The sequence below is a fragment of the Herpailurus yagouaroundi genome, unplaced genomic scaffold (assembly GCF_014898765.1).
Source record: "Herpailurus yagouaroundi ecotype Mexico unplaced genomic scaffold, PumYag 186, whole genome shotgun sequence".
Lineage (NCBI taxonomy): Eukaryota > Metazoa > Chordata > Mammalia > Carnivora > Felidae > Herpailurus > Herpailurus yagouaroundi.
The window spans coordinates 2,485,128-2,500,455 of NW_024412417.1; the positions used below are offsets into that span (position 1 = coordinate 2,485,128).

Genomic DNA, 15,328 nt, shown 5'->3' on the forward strand with positions numbered 1-15,328 from the left:
CGAAAGACCATTGTGGTAACAGAATAGTTCTGTATTTTGACTGAGGTGGTGGTACAGGAATCCATGCATGTGATAAAATGACACAGAGCAACATACACACATTGGATGAATGTTAAATTTCTGGGTTTGATATTACACTGTAATTATGTAAGATGTAATCATTGGGGGAAACTGGGTGAAGGATACTGGGGCCACTCTGAATCATCTTTGCCACTCCCTATGGATCTATTTTTATCCCAAATAAAAAAAAAAAAAAAGGTCTTTAAAAATTGTACCTGTTAGTGTCCTGGGGCTGCCATAACAAAGGACCATAAACTTGGTGGCCCAGACCACAGAAATGTTGTCTCACAGTTCTGGAGGCTAGAAGTCAATATGTTAACAGAGCTGGTTCCTTCTGAGGACTATGAGAAAGAATTTCTTCCAAGACTGTCTTCCTTTGGCATTCCTTGGCTTATATATAGCTTTCTTCCTGTGTCTTCACAATATCTTCACTTTATATATGTCTGTGTCAAAATTTCCCTGTCTTATAAGGGGTCATATATGGATTAGAGCCCATCCTAATGACCTCATCTTAACTGATCAGCTGCAAAGATGTTATTTCCAAGTATGGTTACATTCACAGCTACTGGGGGCTAAGACTTCTACATCTTTTGGGGGAATACAATTCAACCCCTAACCCTGTGGTTAAAAGAATCAACTGCACAAATGCAGGAGAGAAAACCTGGCCTAAAGGCAGTTTATATCAAAGAGCAAGCAAAGAAACAAGTTAACAAACAAAAATCTCCAGTTTTAGTTGACCACAGGTCCAACCTAAATTAATAGTTTAATAAGACTGCTTTAAAAAAATAAATATTGTTTTTCATTGGACTAATAGATTCAGATCACAGACAGGCATAGCCACATGCCCCTCTCACCTATGAAACTTCATATGGAATTTTCTAATCTATATGGATTTTGGAGAATACTGATGAAGTGAAGTAGATTCATAGGAAAACCACCATGAGTCTGAAAACCAAACTAAGGTAAATGAGATACATTAAGATGCCAAAAACTAAAGATGACAAAACTGTTTTCCAAGTATTCATTTTTTTAAATCCCTCATATCACCTGAAAAAGTGGTATCCCTGTGGGGCGCCTGGGTAGCTCAGTCAGTTAAGCCACCAACTTCAGCCCAGGTCATGATCTCATGGTTCTTGAGTTCAGGTTCTGCATGGGGCTCCTTGCTGACATCTCAGAGCATGGAGCCTGCTTCAGCTTCTGTGTCTCCCTCTCTCTCTGCCCCTCCCCAGCCCGCGCTCTGTTCCCTCTCTCTCTCTCTCTCTCTCTCTCTCTCTCAAAAATGAAAACAAACAACAAAAAACATTAAAAAAAAGTGGCATCCCATTTGTGTTTGTTTAATGAATGACAAAACTCAAATTGTCTAGGTAGAACAATTAGGGTTATTCAATACAGCATAAACAGCTAATATGAAGACCAGAACTTCGTAAAACTCAATGTTAGAGAATTTTAATAATAGAAACTTATAACTAACAAAAACATCTTGTTCAAAATGTAGTTTATTCCCTACTGCCAGGAAACGCTCAAAAGAAGCCGGACAACTCTTTCCTAGGTGTTGTTTAGATAGGAGATTGTACTAGTTCAGTGTCTTCCAACTTTTTTCTTTTTTTAAACTTTTCAGCACTTTCACAGAAAGGTATGTTAACTTTTTAGGAATTTGTAAAAATCATTTCATTTTTCTCTGACTGCTCAATGATAAAGATGCAAGTTTAGATTGAAAAATGTTTGAGATTGGGGCGCCTGGGTGGCTCAGTTGGTTGAGCCACCAGCTTCGGCTCAGGTCATGATCTCACGGTCTGTGAGTTCGAGCCCCGCGTCGGGCTCTGTGCTCACAGCTCAGAGCCTGGAGCCTGCTTCGGATTCTGTGCCTCCCTCTCTCTCTGCCCCTCCCCCATTCATTCTCTCTCTCTCTCTCTCTCTCTCTCTCTCTCTCTCTCTCTGTCAAAAATAAATAAACATTAAAAAAATTTAAAAAAAAATGTTTGAGAAAACTATTATCTATATTAACTATACTTATAGGTTGACTTTAATGTTCTTTATTAATAATTCTAGTGTGAGAAATGCTTACTTTTTTCCAATTGAGATGAAAATTTTGTTTAACTTAGCTTAATTACCAGAAAAAGCATCATCTTCAACAATTTTAAAATTACATGTTCAATTTTAGGATTGAGCACAATTAGAATGCTAAATGAGAAACATGATTATGCTCATTAACTGCAAAAACGTGTATTTTTCTGACTCTTCATAATTACAGACTCCATGTCATTACAGAGTTTATCAGGTTTGTTTTTGAGATTTTTTTGGGGGGAAGATATACTAAACGTGCCCTAAATGTCAGATTTCCCATGCAAAACTTACTAGGTGCTTTCAGACTGAAAAAAATTAGAAAAAAAAATGTATATGAGATGTTTGAAATTCTTGGATTTAAGTGGCTTATTTTTCAATTTTCCATCTTTTTTCTAATTAAAGAGATATTAGAGATTTAAACTGCTATTTCCTAAAGTAGCACTTGCAGTATAAATAACCTTAATTCTCACTTAATGGAAAAACAATCCTTAATGTGATTTTACAGAATTTTGAACAGATGAATTCAACAGACAGATGTGATACTTGTCTTCTCATCTAATTTGCATATTTTTTTTCCACTTAGTTGATGTAATTCAGCATCAGTATTCTTTAAGTTTTCTGTCTTTAGCCAATTAATTATGGAAATTAATTTAACAATATATATATGACTAAGAATACATTTTTAAACCGCATAATGGTGAACACTATCATGAAAGCTAAAGGCGTGTGGTCATGACAAATAAATTGAACCCAAATATTTAGAAGTTTTGCAAGAAAAAGAATCTTAGCATTTAAGATTAAGCACTGAACTCCAGCAATCAACAGGCCAACATTGTAGCATCTATCTCAAAAGAAAATGAAATCCACTGCATGGAGGAACAGCACTCTTACTGTTTGTAGGAAAAAAATTGGTACAACCTCAGTGAAGAGAAATTCAACAGAAACCAAAATTACACATAGGCTTAACTCTTTGGTCCAGCAATTCAGCTTCTAGGAATTACATATGTAGATATTTGTGAATGATATTTGTGAAGATTATTTCTTGCAGCATTATTTGTAATAGCAAATATGTGGGAACAATCTGAGTATCCACCAATGGGGAATAAATTATGGTATAGACACTAACCATTAAAAACAAAGGATAAGGAAACATCTTATGTATTTGCATGGAAAGATATCCAAGATAGATTGTTAAGTAAAAAACAAGCAAGGTGAACATAGTGTGAAACTAATTACATAAAGTGAGAGACATAATACATATCCACATATATAGTTATTTTATGTTGAAACCTATTAACTTTTTGTTGAAGGATAACGATATACAAAAAAGTGCGTGTTAAGTGTAACCCCAAAGAATGTTCATAAAGTGAACACACATCCATGTAACTGGCACCTAGAGTCCACGTCCTAGATCCAGAAACAGAACACTACAACCAACCCAGAAGCCTCATTATGCCCCTTCTAGTCACTACCCTTCTCCCTACGAGAGTAGGAGTAGTGATCAGTATCCTGATTACTAAAAGCACAGATAGTTTTATTTTTATACTTAACAGAAATGGACTCATACAATCTATTCTTTTGTTTTTTTCATCCAACATTATATTTGTGTGATTAACTTGTTGTACATTGTTCAATCTCATTGCTGTTTAGTGTTCCACTGCATAAATATGCCGCAATTTATTTACCCATTCTACTGTTTATGCGTATTTAGGTAATTTCCAGTGTGTGCTGTTATAGATAGCACTTTTATGAACACTAGCATTTGTGTGTCCACATAACTAGAAGAGGAACCGCTGAGTCACAGAATCTGCACAGCTGCAATTTTAACAGAAACTGCTCTACAGTTTCCAAAACTGGTTGTACCACTGACACCCGCACTACCAGTATACGAGTTCCAACTGCTATAAATCTCCACCCACATTTGGTATATTCTATCTTTTTGATTTTAGCTACTATTTGTATAGCGGTATCACACTGCGGTTTTAACTTATAGTTCCCTGATGACTAACAGTGTTGAAAGAGCCTCAACTCCCTCATTTGCTATTTGCTTTTAAAATACTCTCTTTTGTGAGTTGTCTGGGTCTTCTGTCCAGTTTTCCATGGGATTATGTTTTATACTCTTTTTTTTTTAATTTTTTTTTCAACGTTTATTTTTGGGACAGAGAGAGACAGAGCATGAACAGGGGAGGGGCAGAGAGAGAGGGAGACACAGAATCGGAAACAGGCTCCAGGCTCTGAGCCATCAGCCCAGAGCCCGACGCGGGGCTCGAACTCACGGACCGCGAGATCGTGACCTGGCTGAAGTCGGACGCTTAACCGACTGCGCCACCCAGGCGCCCCTGTTTTATACTCTTAAATGTTGAACCACATGATTAAAATTTTTTTTTAATGTTTATTTATTTTTGAGACAGAGGGAGACAGAGTGTGAGTGGGGGAGGGGCAGAGAGAGAGGGAGACACAGAGTCCGAAGCAGGCTCCAGGCTCTGAGCTGTCAGCACAGGGCCCCGACGCAGGGTTCGAACCCAGAAACCGTGAGATCATGACCAGAGCCAAAGTCGGACGCTTAACCAACAGGTGCATTCCAGGCGCCCCTATGTTACCTATTTTTTAAGCAATGTAACTAAAATATAAATTTTATAGAGTACTCTCTCCTTCTTGGACATTGTAAACTACTAGCATTGCAAAAGCTCTGAAGTCTTATTCTTTTCACCATCACTGAACAGTCTGTAGAAATGTTTTTGTATAATTTTTATTTCTCAACAAATTGCTGCCTTTTCACTTGGAGTTTTGTAAGTTCTTTTTCTAATTTTATCACATATTTCATTTATCAAACATCTATAATTTCCCCAAAACTCAAAATTAGATAATCTGTAAATTCAATTTTTTTAACTAGAGTCTTTCTCTTGGAGTCTGTCATCTCCCGCTCCAACAAAAAATGATTGCTAATTCTGCCTCATCCTGGGCTTACCTTCCTTTTCTCTTGATTCTGTTTTCCAGATCCCATGTCTTTCTCTTTGATTTAGTCCCATGTTTTGTTGGAGCACATCCTCCAGTAGCTTTATTTAAAAAAAAAAAAAAAAAAGTCGATAGAAGGAAAGGAAACATTTGTATCCTTGTATATGTGGAAACATTTTTATTCTGCCTTTTGATACTTCGGCTGACTATAGAATTGCAGGTTGGAAGTTACTGTCTTTCAGACTTTGAAGAAATTTCACTTCACTGTGTTTTAGCATTAGTGTTATTGCTGAGAAATCTAATGTCATTCTAATCCCCATCACTTTATTCTTGTTTCTTCTTTTTGAAAACCTTTAGAATCTTCTATTTATTCTCAGGGTTTTAACCTTGTTAATAATGTGCTTACATGTAGGCTTTTTTTTTTTTTTTTTCATTCACTGTGGGTACTTGGTGGCCCTTTCCATTTGGAGACCCCTGTCCTTTGATCCTGCTAAAATTTCTTGAATTATTATTTTGATCATGTCCTCCCTTCCTATTTTTTGTTCTCTTTTTCTGGAATTCTTAGTTTGTTAACTGACTGGAAAAAAATGAATGAATTAATGAATGAATGAACGGGAAAAGCTTTCTGAGCACTTTTTGTAGAAAAAAGCACAAAGCATCAGACCATATCTTTAAAGCTAAGCATTTGATTTTAGATGACCAAAATTTTAAAACACGGTGTTTTCAGGGCATGTGGGTGCTTCAGTCTGTTAAGCATCGATGGGACTCTTGTTGATTTCAGCTCAGGTCATGATTTCAAGGTGGTGAGATGGAGCGCTGGATCCAGGGAGCCTGCTTAGGGTTCTGTCTCTCTCTCCCCCTCTCCCTTTCCAGCCTGACCTCTCTCAAGAATCAAAAACAAACAAACAAAAAACAACAACAAAAACACAGTGTTTCACTACAACTTCCCAGTATTGTAGTAACATTGCTACTCTCATCTCAGGCAACACAAAAATACAGGAAACACTGGTTCTTTACAGGCAGAAATCCCCTATTCAAGTCAGGTATTCCTTATTATTGTGGCCTTAGAATTCATTAAAAAAGACTAGTATGGGGACGCCTGGGTGGCTCAGTCGGTTGAACGTCCGACTTCGGCTCAGGTCATGATCTCAGGGTCCGTGAGTTCGAGCCCCGCATAGGGCCCTGTGCTGACAGCTCAGAGCCTGGAGCCTGCTTGGGATTCTATGTCTCCCTCTCTCTCTACCCCTCCCCCACTTGTGCTCTGTCTCTGTCAAAAATAAATTTAAAAAATAAAAATAAATGACTAGTATGGGGCCGCCTAAGGGCCTCAGCCCGTACAGCATGGGGACTCTTGATTTCTGCTCAGGTCATGATCTCAGGGTCATGCGATTAGGTCCTGAGTGGGCTTCGTGCTGAGGGAGGAGCCTGCTTAGGATTCTCTCTTTCTCTCTCCTCCCCCTCTCCCCCTCCCACCTTCCCCTACTTGCTCTCTCTCCAGAAAAATAAAAATAATAAAAATAAAGAAGTAAAATGCCTAGTATGGACTTGGTATTGTATATAATATTTGCACTCGCACTCTACAAGAGCGTCATCCCAGTAGAAAAGGTGTTTCATTCTAAGGTAAAAAAACAAAAGATTTCTGGTTGCTTTGGGTTGACATTAAACGTTAATTGCGTTCCTCCCAGATGTGTGAGAAGGAAATTTTTGCAGTCTTACCTGGAATCAGAGGGATCGACTCTTCTCCGTTATTTTTCACCCTCTCTATAGTTATGGACAGCAAAGGAGAGAAAAGTAGGTCCCTAGCAGAAGAGCACGGAACAGGAGCTCAACCCGCGATTTGTTGACCGAGTTCAACCGTGACAAGCCCTCTCACCCACCTGTCCCTCCTGACGCACCTGGAAGCAACACTGGAAGTGAGGGTAGGCAGGTGCATTTACACCCCCACGGGGTTCTCCCCACTCACCGAGGGGCGCTGGGCGGTCACCGTCACGCCTCCTCCCCACCCAAAGCGTTTCCTGTGCAGGCGCGGAGCGAGGAACCCAGGGCCCTCCGACCCACACCCTGCCGCCTGGGGGTGAGAAGAAAAGCTCGTAGAAACGAGATAGAAGGGGCCGGCCATCTGGCCGAGGCTGGATCCTCTCCTTGCATTCTTTTGGCTTCTATAATCGTTTGCCTCCTGTGTCCACCACCTGGCCGGAGCACCGGCGATAAGGCTCCCTCCCCTTTTTCTCGGGTCTCTCAACCCCCTACCATCCCAGCCATACATAAAAGGAGGCCGATGCCAAGGTTCGGGGGCTCAGCCTTTGGAGGTGATTCCGCTGGGAGGGCACACCAGTGGCCAACACAGTTTTTTGTTGTTGCTGTTGTTGTTGTTGTTTCTGATTCCCCGAGTGCGCCTGGCTTGTTTGTCTCTTCCCGGGCACCGAGTACTTGCTGCAACATATGGGGTCGGGCCACACCCCCAAGACGCCATCTCAGCTGAGATTCCTCCCCGGTTTGAGAGCCCACAGACCCACCGGACGGCAGACTACTAAAAGGAACTTTTTGCCCTCAGAGAAAACTTTTCCAAACCTGGGAGCTGGGGGGAAAGAAGACAAATAGCCTCTCCGGCTCCCTTCCCCGCCCCAACCCCCCGCCCGCGCCCCTGCGGGTGTCGCCCAGAGCGGCGGGGATCCCGGGGCCCGGGGGGGGGGGGGGCCCTCACCCCGCCTCAGTGTCCGCCGCTGACGTCGCCCGAGAAGTTCGGGGAGGGAGGAGCTCGGACCGGCGGGCTCGGGAGGCTGGCGCGCCTAGGAGGGCCAGGTCGGGCGAGGAAGCTCCTCCTCGACGCGTCGCCGCAGCCCAAGTTGACCCCGGCCCCCGGGAAAGTCCGCTCCGGCTCCAAAAAGCAGCGGCGGGCTCGGGCCGCGCGGGCGATGGGCTGCCTCGTGACCTAGTCCGCGGCGGCTGGGAGGGCCCGGCCGCTCCAGCTCGGGCACGGGGGGCGGGTCCCGGCGCCCGAGGGCGGCCGAGGAGCCCCGGAAGCCTCCGAAGAGGCGGGCACACCCAGAGCCGGCCGGCGGCCCGAGCGCCCGCGCCGCGCGCGACCATGAGCCGGGAGGCCATCTGCAGCGCCCTGCCCACCATTCCCTACCACAAGCTCGCCGACCTGCGCTACCTGAGCCGCGGCGCGTCGGGCACCGTGTCGTCCGCCCGCCACGCAGACTGGCGCGTCCAGGTGGCCGTGAAGCACCTGCACATCCACACCCCGGTGCTCGACAGGTAGGGCGCCCGCGCGCAGCCCCGAACCCCGGGCTCTGGAGCCCACACGGCGGTGACACTGGGGGTCGGCCCCACCCCTTCGTCGCCTCTGGGCAGTCCTTCGAGGCTTGGGGCCCGCGTGGTGGGGAGAACTGTGCTGTGTGGAGGAGCTTCAGCCGTCGCATTCCTCTGCTGCTCACCTCTTCCCTCCACCGCCCTCTCCTCCTTCCCTCTTACTCTGGGTTTGGTCCCTCCCCACACCAAAGTCTGTTCGGCGTGGGTTTGCTCTTGTTCTTGTTTTGTTTGCGGTTTACTACGTGTGGTCGTGAAAGTTGAGATACCAAACTCGACTTGGCTTAGTTTCTCTTCTGACTCCGGCAGGGAGGCCTGTCCCCAGGGGGTGTGGATTATTTGGCTAACAGTAAACCGAATCAGAAGACTATTACATGGCCAGAAATTTTGAATGCCTCTCACATCCTGGAACCATTTACATGCACTGTCTAGGTTTCAGAGGGGAAGGCTGGCATTAGTTTCTATTAACAGGAAAACATTTCAACCCTATACCATTGACCTGGGAGCGAAGGGACTGGTCAGTAGGGTCTAGTCGTTAGTCTTGTGTACTTTCCCTTCCAGTAGGGATATAACTGAGTCCCGCAATCAGTGAGTTAACATCCATGATTGCAACATTCGCCTCACCTCCCGTGTATCTAATGTCAGAATTCATCATGCTAGATGCCTGATTGGTCCGAGGTTGTTAGTATCCAGTGTCAGATAAATTCCTCAGTTTCAGCTCTGCCAAAGTTACTGTACTTTCATCTGCCTGTGGCTTTTCTTTGCTGTGTTGCTATCAGGCTTGGATGGGCCACTCTCACAGTAGATTCGAGACTGTTCCCGCCTTTTGTATATCCTAAACCAGGTCTAGTGATTAATAAGATGTGGTGTCTGTTTCACCGGGGCCTTGAGTTCTGTGGGGCAAGTGCTGGGCACACGTGGGTATGTACATGTAGTCCACTTTGAAGAGTGGTGGTTGGTTAGAAGGGGTGAATCGAGTTTAGAATCAGCCATGTAGATTACGGATATCTGGCCCTAGTAGACCGTTGTGGTATTTTAAAGCAAAGTGATCTTCCCATCTTGGATGCAGCTGCTCAGGATTTTCGTTTATCCAAATTTTGCGCTATTTGAGAGCAAAGGAATGAAGAGGGGGTTCCCTTTCTATTCTTTTTAACAATTTTCATAACCTAAAATTCTTCAGTAGGAAATTCTGTTGTCAAAGAAGCCATAAGGACCAGTTAAACCCTCTGGCATTACTGCATCACGTTCTTTCTCACACTTGTTGCCTATGATGTTAACATTAGCAGTATTTATGTAACCTGAGCATAGGGCTGGGCTATGCAGTTGACTCAGGATGTCCATTTCCTCACTTACAAAGTGGGAATAATAAATACATGTACTTCTTGAGCTCTGGCGTGGAAAATGTTTGCATTGTTCTCTGAGACCACCTGGAAGAAAAAAGTTTATTTGCAGTTACGTGTTCTCATTTTAATGATCGGTGACGAGTCATTCTCCCAAGCCTGACTTCTGCTCAGTGAGTGGGCCTTCCCAACAATCTCCTAACTCCGTATGTGTAGATGAGTCTGATTGGTTGTTCAAACATCCGGTGTGGATCACATAACTGTTTTGTGATTCAAATTTTGATCTGGGTAATATTGGTGATGTACCTATAAAAGCTGTATTTTTATTTTACATTTTTGTGTTTTTTTTTAAATAAAAACCTACTTTTGACCTTTTTTCTGGTTTGCCACTCACTCAATCTTCCTGAAATCTGACTTCAAAAACTTGATTCTTTCTTTTCTCTGATCAAACACCAGAATGGAAAGAACACAGGCTTTGGAGTCCTACAATTGTGATTCAAATCTGACTCCAACTCTGCCACTTAATGTTGGCCTATTAGAAAATTATTTATCTGAGCCTCAGTGCCCTCATATGTAAGGTGGTGATATAAAACCACGTTTAGAGGGTTGGTCTTTAGATGGTAGTCCATAAACAGTGGCTGACACATAATAGGATGACAGTAGAAGGAAGAATGCCTGATACTCTTAATGGGAGAATGAACAAGTGTATGAAGTATCACTGAGACTTCCCCAGCATGCCCGTGCTCCTTCGCGCGCATGTGCTCTTGCTCGCTCTCTCTCTCTCTCTCTCTCTCTCTCTCTCTGTTTTTTTTTCAATGTATCCAAAAATCTTTAAGTCCATCCTCTGTCTCACTGCAAGAGTGCTGAACAATATGTTGTTCTTGTTGATCTACAGCTCTTGAGGCAAACACAGAACTGTTTAACTTTAGGGAAGATAAGTTTAATTAGGATAAGCTTCATAAACTGATATAACTGGTTGCCTTACGGTTGGGGTCTTAAGAAGGGGGCTGAAGGAGTTGGAGGCTGAAGAACAGGGAGAAGTAAAAAAAGTTTTTTACTTTATGATAACTTGTAACTCTTGAATTTTAAAATATGTAAGTATATTACCAAAGTTTTGCTTTATTTTGCTTTTTGTTTTTAAAGCAAGCCTTGTAGTCTGGTCTGGAATGTCTGTTGTTTTCTTATTTCAACAGCCATTCATCCAGGGCTTGGGTGGTTTAAGCACTAACTAATCATCATTGCTTACTTAATAAGCTTCTCCTGGAGATGTTTTTATTATTGCTGCTACCAACATACATCCATCCAGGGTAAAAACGGTGACATCTCCAATTCCTTTGCCTTGTTTTTTTCTTTCTTCTTCTTCTTTTTTTTTTTTTTTTTTAAATATATCCACCGTAGTCACCACAGCCTGGGCATTCTATTCAGCTAGTGTTTTTCTTCCCATTTTCACTGTGACCTGTATAGTTTCAGACTCTCATTGCTTCACATCTTCATTAGTATTATAATAATCTAATATTATAGAATATTAGAATATGCTGCCCCTTTGTGCTGATCCTACATCTTTTTGCCAACTTAATCATCCTAAAAGTTTGTTCTGCTGATGCCTTTACCCTGCTTGAAAACCTGCAGTCATGATTTGGTGACTACCAAATAAAGTGTAAACACCCTCACCTGGCTTTAGGCTCTGAGATGAGGCTGTAGCCTACCCTATTCACCTTCATTCCTTTTACATGCTCTGTTACATATCCTGATTCATATGAAACAATTTGCCATTTTCCAAACACAATCTTCACTGCAACTCCCTTGAATACGTTTGATACATATCTATTACATATCTACCAGGTGCCAGGCCCTGTTTCAGGTCCTGGGGACACACAGGTGAAAAAAAAAGTCCCTCCCCTCTTAGAGACCACATCCATCTTGACTGCCCATTTACCAGTAGTTGATAGTCTATCCATCCTTAAAGTACAGTTGAAATCCCTCTCTAAAGACTGACAACTCCTCTAGCCCTCAGTTTACTCTTTTTCCAAGTTTCCTATACTTATTTATTTGCTTACTTACTTATTTGTTTTTGGCAGCACTTACCATATTCTACCTTATATTTCAAGTATGTATTCTCTTTTATATGGTTTCCTTTTTTTAAGTTTATTGAGGAATAATTGACAAATGTAATTATATATAAAGTATACAACATGATTTGATGAACATATACATACCATATACATATTACCAAGATCAACATAATTAACATATCCAAAGAAGACCTACAAATGGCCAATAGGTATATGTGAAAAGGTATTCAACATCACTAATCATCAGGGAAATGCAAACCAAAACCACAATGAGTATTTGTTTTTCTTAAAAGATTTCTGGGCAGCTTGAGGACACAGACCATGTTTATCTTTATATTCTCCATAATGCTGAGCATAGTCCTTTATTCATAATAAATGTTCAATACTTATTTATTTGCTTTGTGAATGAATAGGCAAATCAACCTGAGATCCAGAGTTACCCAGGGATCTGTTACAAGCATTTGCTTGTTCTAAGTGTTCTTTTCCTGAATTCCATTGTATAATTTCTAAGTATTTTTGACCTTTATGCAACTATTATCATCTAGTCGTTTAAATCTACATCTAGTCATTTAAATTATATTGTTTGAATATCTGAAAAAAATTTACATGGTATGCAACCATAAAATTTAATATAATACTGTAATACAACGTAAACTTTAATTCAAACAGCAATCATGCTAATATAGACATTATAAACTTACTAAAATATTGTGTCCTTTCCCTTTCCCAGGAAAGTATAATAATAACCTGTGTATAGCACGTTTTTTCTGTCAGTGGCTTAGAGAAGTTATTCTGATTTGTAAACAGACCTGTGAAATATATAGGACAGGTGTTATCCCTTCTTTAAATATAAAGAAACAAAGGGACAGAGAAGTTGCATAATTTACATGAGGTCAATTAATGAAAAAAAATCTAGGCTTAATTAATACTATAGATATGATTATTGTGTATTTTTCATTACCATGAAATAATTATGCATTTTCTTTCTTTAGCGAAAGAAATGATGTTTTAAGAGAAGCTGAAATTTTACACAAAGCTAGATTTAGTTACATTCTTCCAATTTTGGGAATTTGCAATGAGCCTGAATTTTTGGGAATAGTTACGGAATACATGCCAAATGGATCATTAAATGAACTCCTACATAGGGTAAGTATTGTGTATTTTCAGTAGCTATAATTCTGTTATTCAAGTGATCTAGTGTTTTGCCTTTACATATGATCAGATTATTTAGAGATATATAGATGAATCAAAGTAAGAATAATGGAAAACAATTACAGTAGTAAAGTTACACAATTTATGTCTTCTTTTGTTTTGTTAAAAATACCATAGAGTCAGGTCATGCATTCTACGGAACCTAGATTATTTTGCTTAGGTTACTGACTTTGAGGTTTAAACTGAATTCCAGTATCCACATGTGTATATACAGAGAAAGGAGTAGGAAAGAGAAGAGATAAACCCTGCACACTATATAATACCCTGTTAGGTAAGCCAGATTTTATTTTATGTTAAAAACAATTTAAGATTCAGATTAAATATTAATAATACCAGCCCATTAAGTTCTGAATAGGCCAAATAAATCTGTCTCTGAGTACCAAATATATTAGTTTTTCCAATAATAGACAATGGCATGTGCCATTTACCTTTCTATCAAGGTACCAGTTACTCAGGCTTTGATTGCAAATCCCATCAGTGAGCCAACTAGACGGGCAAATCCTACCAGTAAGCAAATTTGGATCCTTAATCTCAAACTATGTGTATTCATCTATTATTGTTTGCTTGATCTTATATTATTAATATTATCTGCGTTAAGCCTGCTTAACATTGTCTCTCTCTCCCTCTGGCCCTCTCCCCCACTGGCACCCCCCCCCTCTAAGGGGAAAAAAATACATATATATACATATATATGCACGTGTATATACATATATGTATGTATATGTGTGTATATGTGTGTGGTGTGTATATATATATATATTCTGATATTTTCTTCCCACACCCCAGTACCCATTAGATACTCTGGTACCCAAATTTGGAGCCCATTAGAAATTATACAGCCTCCTTCAGTGGACTGCCAACTCCTAGAAGGAATCAGAACATATAGAGTGAGTGCTCTTCTATTTCCATCTCCATGATCAAAACCCTCCATATGATACCGTTCTGCACAGAGGCCTCGTTACTCCTTTGAACTACATAATTTTCAGAAAAAAATGACCTTTTATGGATTAAAAGATTCAGTTACTCACCAAGGTGGGGGTCTGTGTATACCAAAGGAAGTAATGTTTTATGTCTCTTTTGGTTTCCTGTGTTGTATTATTAGGGTGGGATTTACCTTGAAAGTATTCTTCCTGCAACCTCAAAAAAGATTGTTGAAAAAAATCAAAGTGCAATGTAAAACCGAGTATTTTGAGCCTGTCAGTGAGTGGATTAACATGTGATGTCTAGTCAATGAGCTATAAGCTTACCCATTTGTAGAAAAAATTCTCAAGAACAGATTTGAGCTTTTAGTAAAAGCATACTTGTTCATGTCATTTAAAATGTATTCAGTAGCTTGGTGCCTGATGATTCATTGTCAGATCTTCCCAAATTACCAAATTTTTCTGGGTTTATTCATTTTCCTTGGAAGCTACCCTAACTTTTGTGTTCTAAAGTTCAGATTAATATCACTTGTAAGTACAAGGAAATATAAAAGATTCTATTGTAAATATGTCTGTATTATATGTGCTTAGAAATGGAGATGATCTTTGTCTCTTTCACAAAAGCAAAATGTCCAAAGGCTAATTTTTCGTTAGAATACAAAAATTATATAAGAAGCATGAGATATTAATGTATAGTAAATATAATATGGTCCTAGTTTTAGTTGATGTAATGATAATTATAATAAAGTATGATTTCATAATAGGAAAGTTAATATATAAATTTTGTATTAATGGTTTGTTAGGTACTAGAAGCAAATTTTGTTTGTGTGTGTTTGTGTGGGTACATGTAGGTTACTTGATGTAAACCATAGAATGAAGAGATAGGTGTGAGTATATGTGTTCAGGTATTACACAGAAAAAAATTGAAACTGTGTTAAATGAAGAAAGAAGAGCCTATACCAAGTAGTTATATTACTGACATAAACCAAAAGGAAATATCAGTATTATAAAGGCATTATTTTCTCTAAAAACTGAGGGAAATAAGATACAAGAATGTTAAATAATAATTGATAGCATGATACTATGAAATAAAAATGAGTATATGTTTTGACCTGAGTTTATGCTGTATTTCCACACGGAATATTTAATTTTCTAAGTGGAAATGTAATGAATGTGGTCACTTATTTTGGTTTTATTTTCATATATATGAAGAAAATGGAATATCCTGTTGTTGCTTGGCCACTGAGATTTCGCATTCTGCATGAAATTGCACTGGGTGTAAACTACCTGCACAATATGAATCCTCCTCTACTTCATCATGACTTGAAGACTCAAAATATCTTATTGGATAATGAATTTCATGTTAAGGTAATTTGGAAAAAAGTTTATCTGT

At 40.1% G+C, this 15,328-nt stretch overlaps 2 protein-coding genes across 3 annotated transcripts in view; one reads left to right on the forward strand and one right to left on the reverse strand.

The window, feature by feature from the left end:
* Nucleotides 1-6,370: 6,370 nt before the first annotated feature.
* LOC121042669 (uncharacterized) lies at nucleotides 6,371-8,206 on the reverse strand. The gene is made up of 2 exons (XM_040493930.1): nucleotides 7,784-8,206; nucleotides 6,371-6,694 (listed from the first exon to the last, which is right to left on the reverse strand). Exons 1-2 carry the CDS (start codon nucleotides 8,203-8,205, stop codon nucleotides 6,559-6,561), a joined length of 558 nt encoding a protein of 185 aa, XP_040349864.1. The 5' UTR covers nucleotide 8,206; the 3' UTR covers nucleotides 6,371-6,558.
* The window catches only part of RIPK2 (receptor interacting serine/threonine kinase 2), a 30,041-nt gene continuing 22,857 nt past the window's right edge, over nucleotides 8,145-15,328 (forward strand). The window contains exons 1-3 of one of the 2 annotated variants that reach the window (XM_040493927.1): nucleotides 8,145-8,340; nucleotides 12,796-12,949; nucleotides 15,148-15,303. In XM_040493927.1, the coding sequence (XP_040349861.1) occupies nucleotides 8,168-8,340; nucleotides 12,796-12,949; nucleotides 15,148-15,303 (483 nt within the window). In that variant the 5' untranslated portion in view covers nucleotides 8,145-8,167. Of the gene's footprint in view, nucleotides 8,341-12,795; nucleotides 12,950-13,801; nucleotides 13,903-15,147; nucleotides 15,304-15,328 lie in introns of those variants that run through there. The other variant, XM_040493928.1, reaches the window with a different exon arrangement.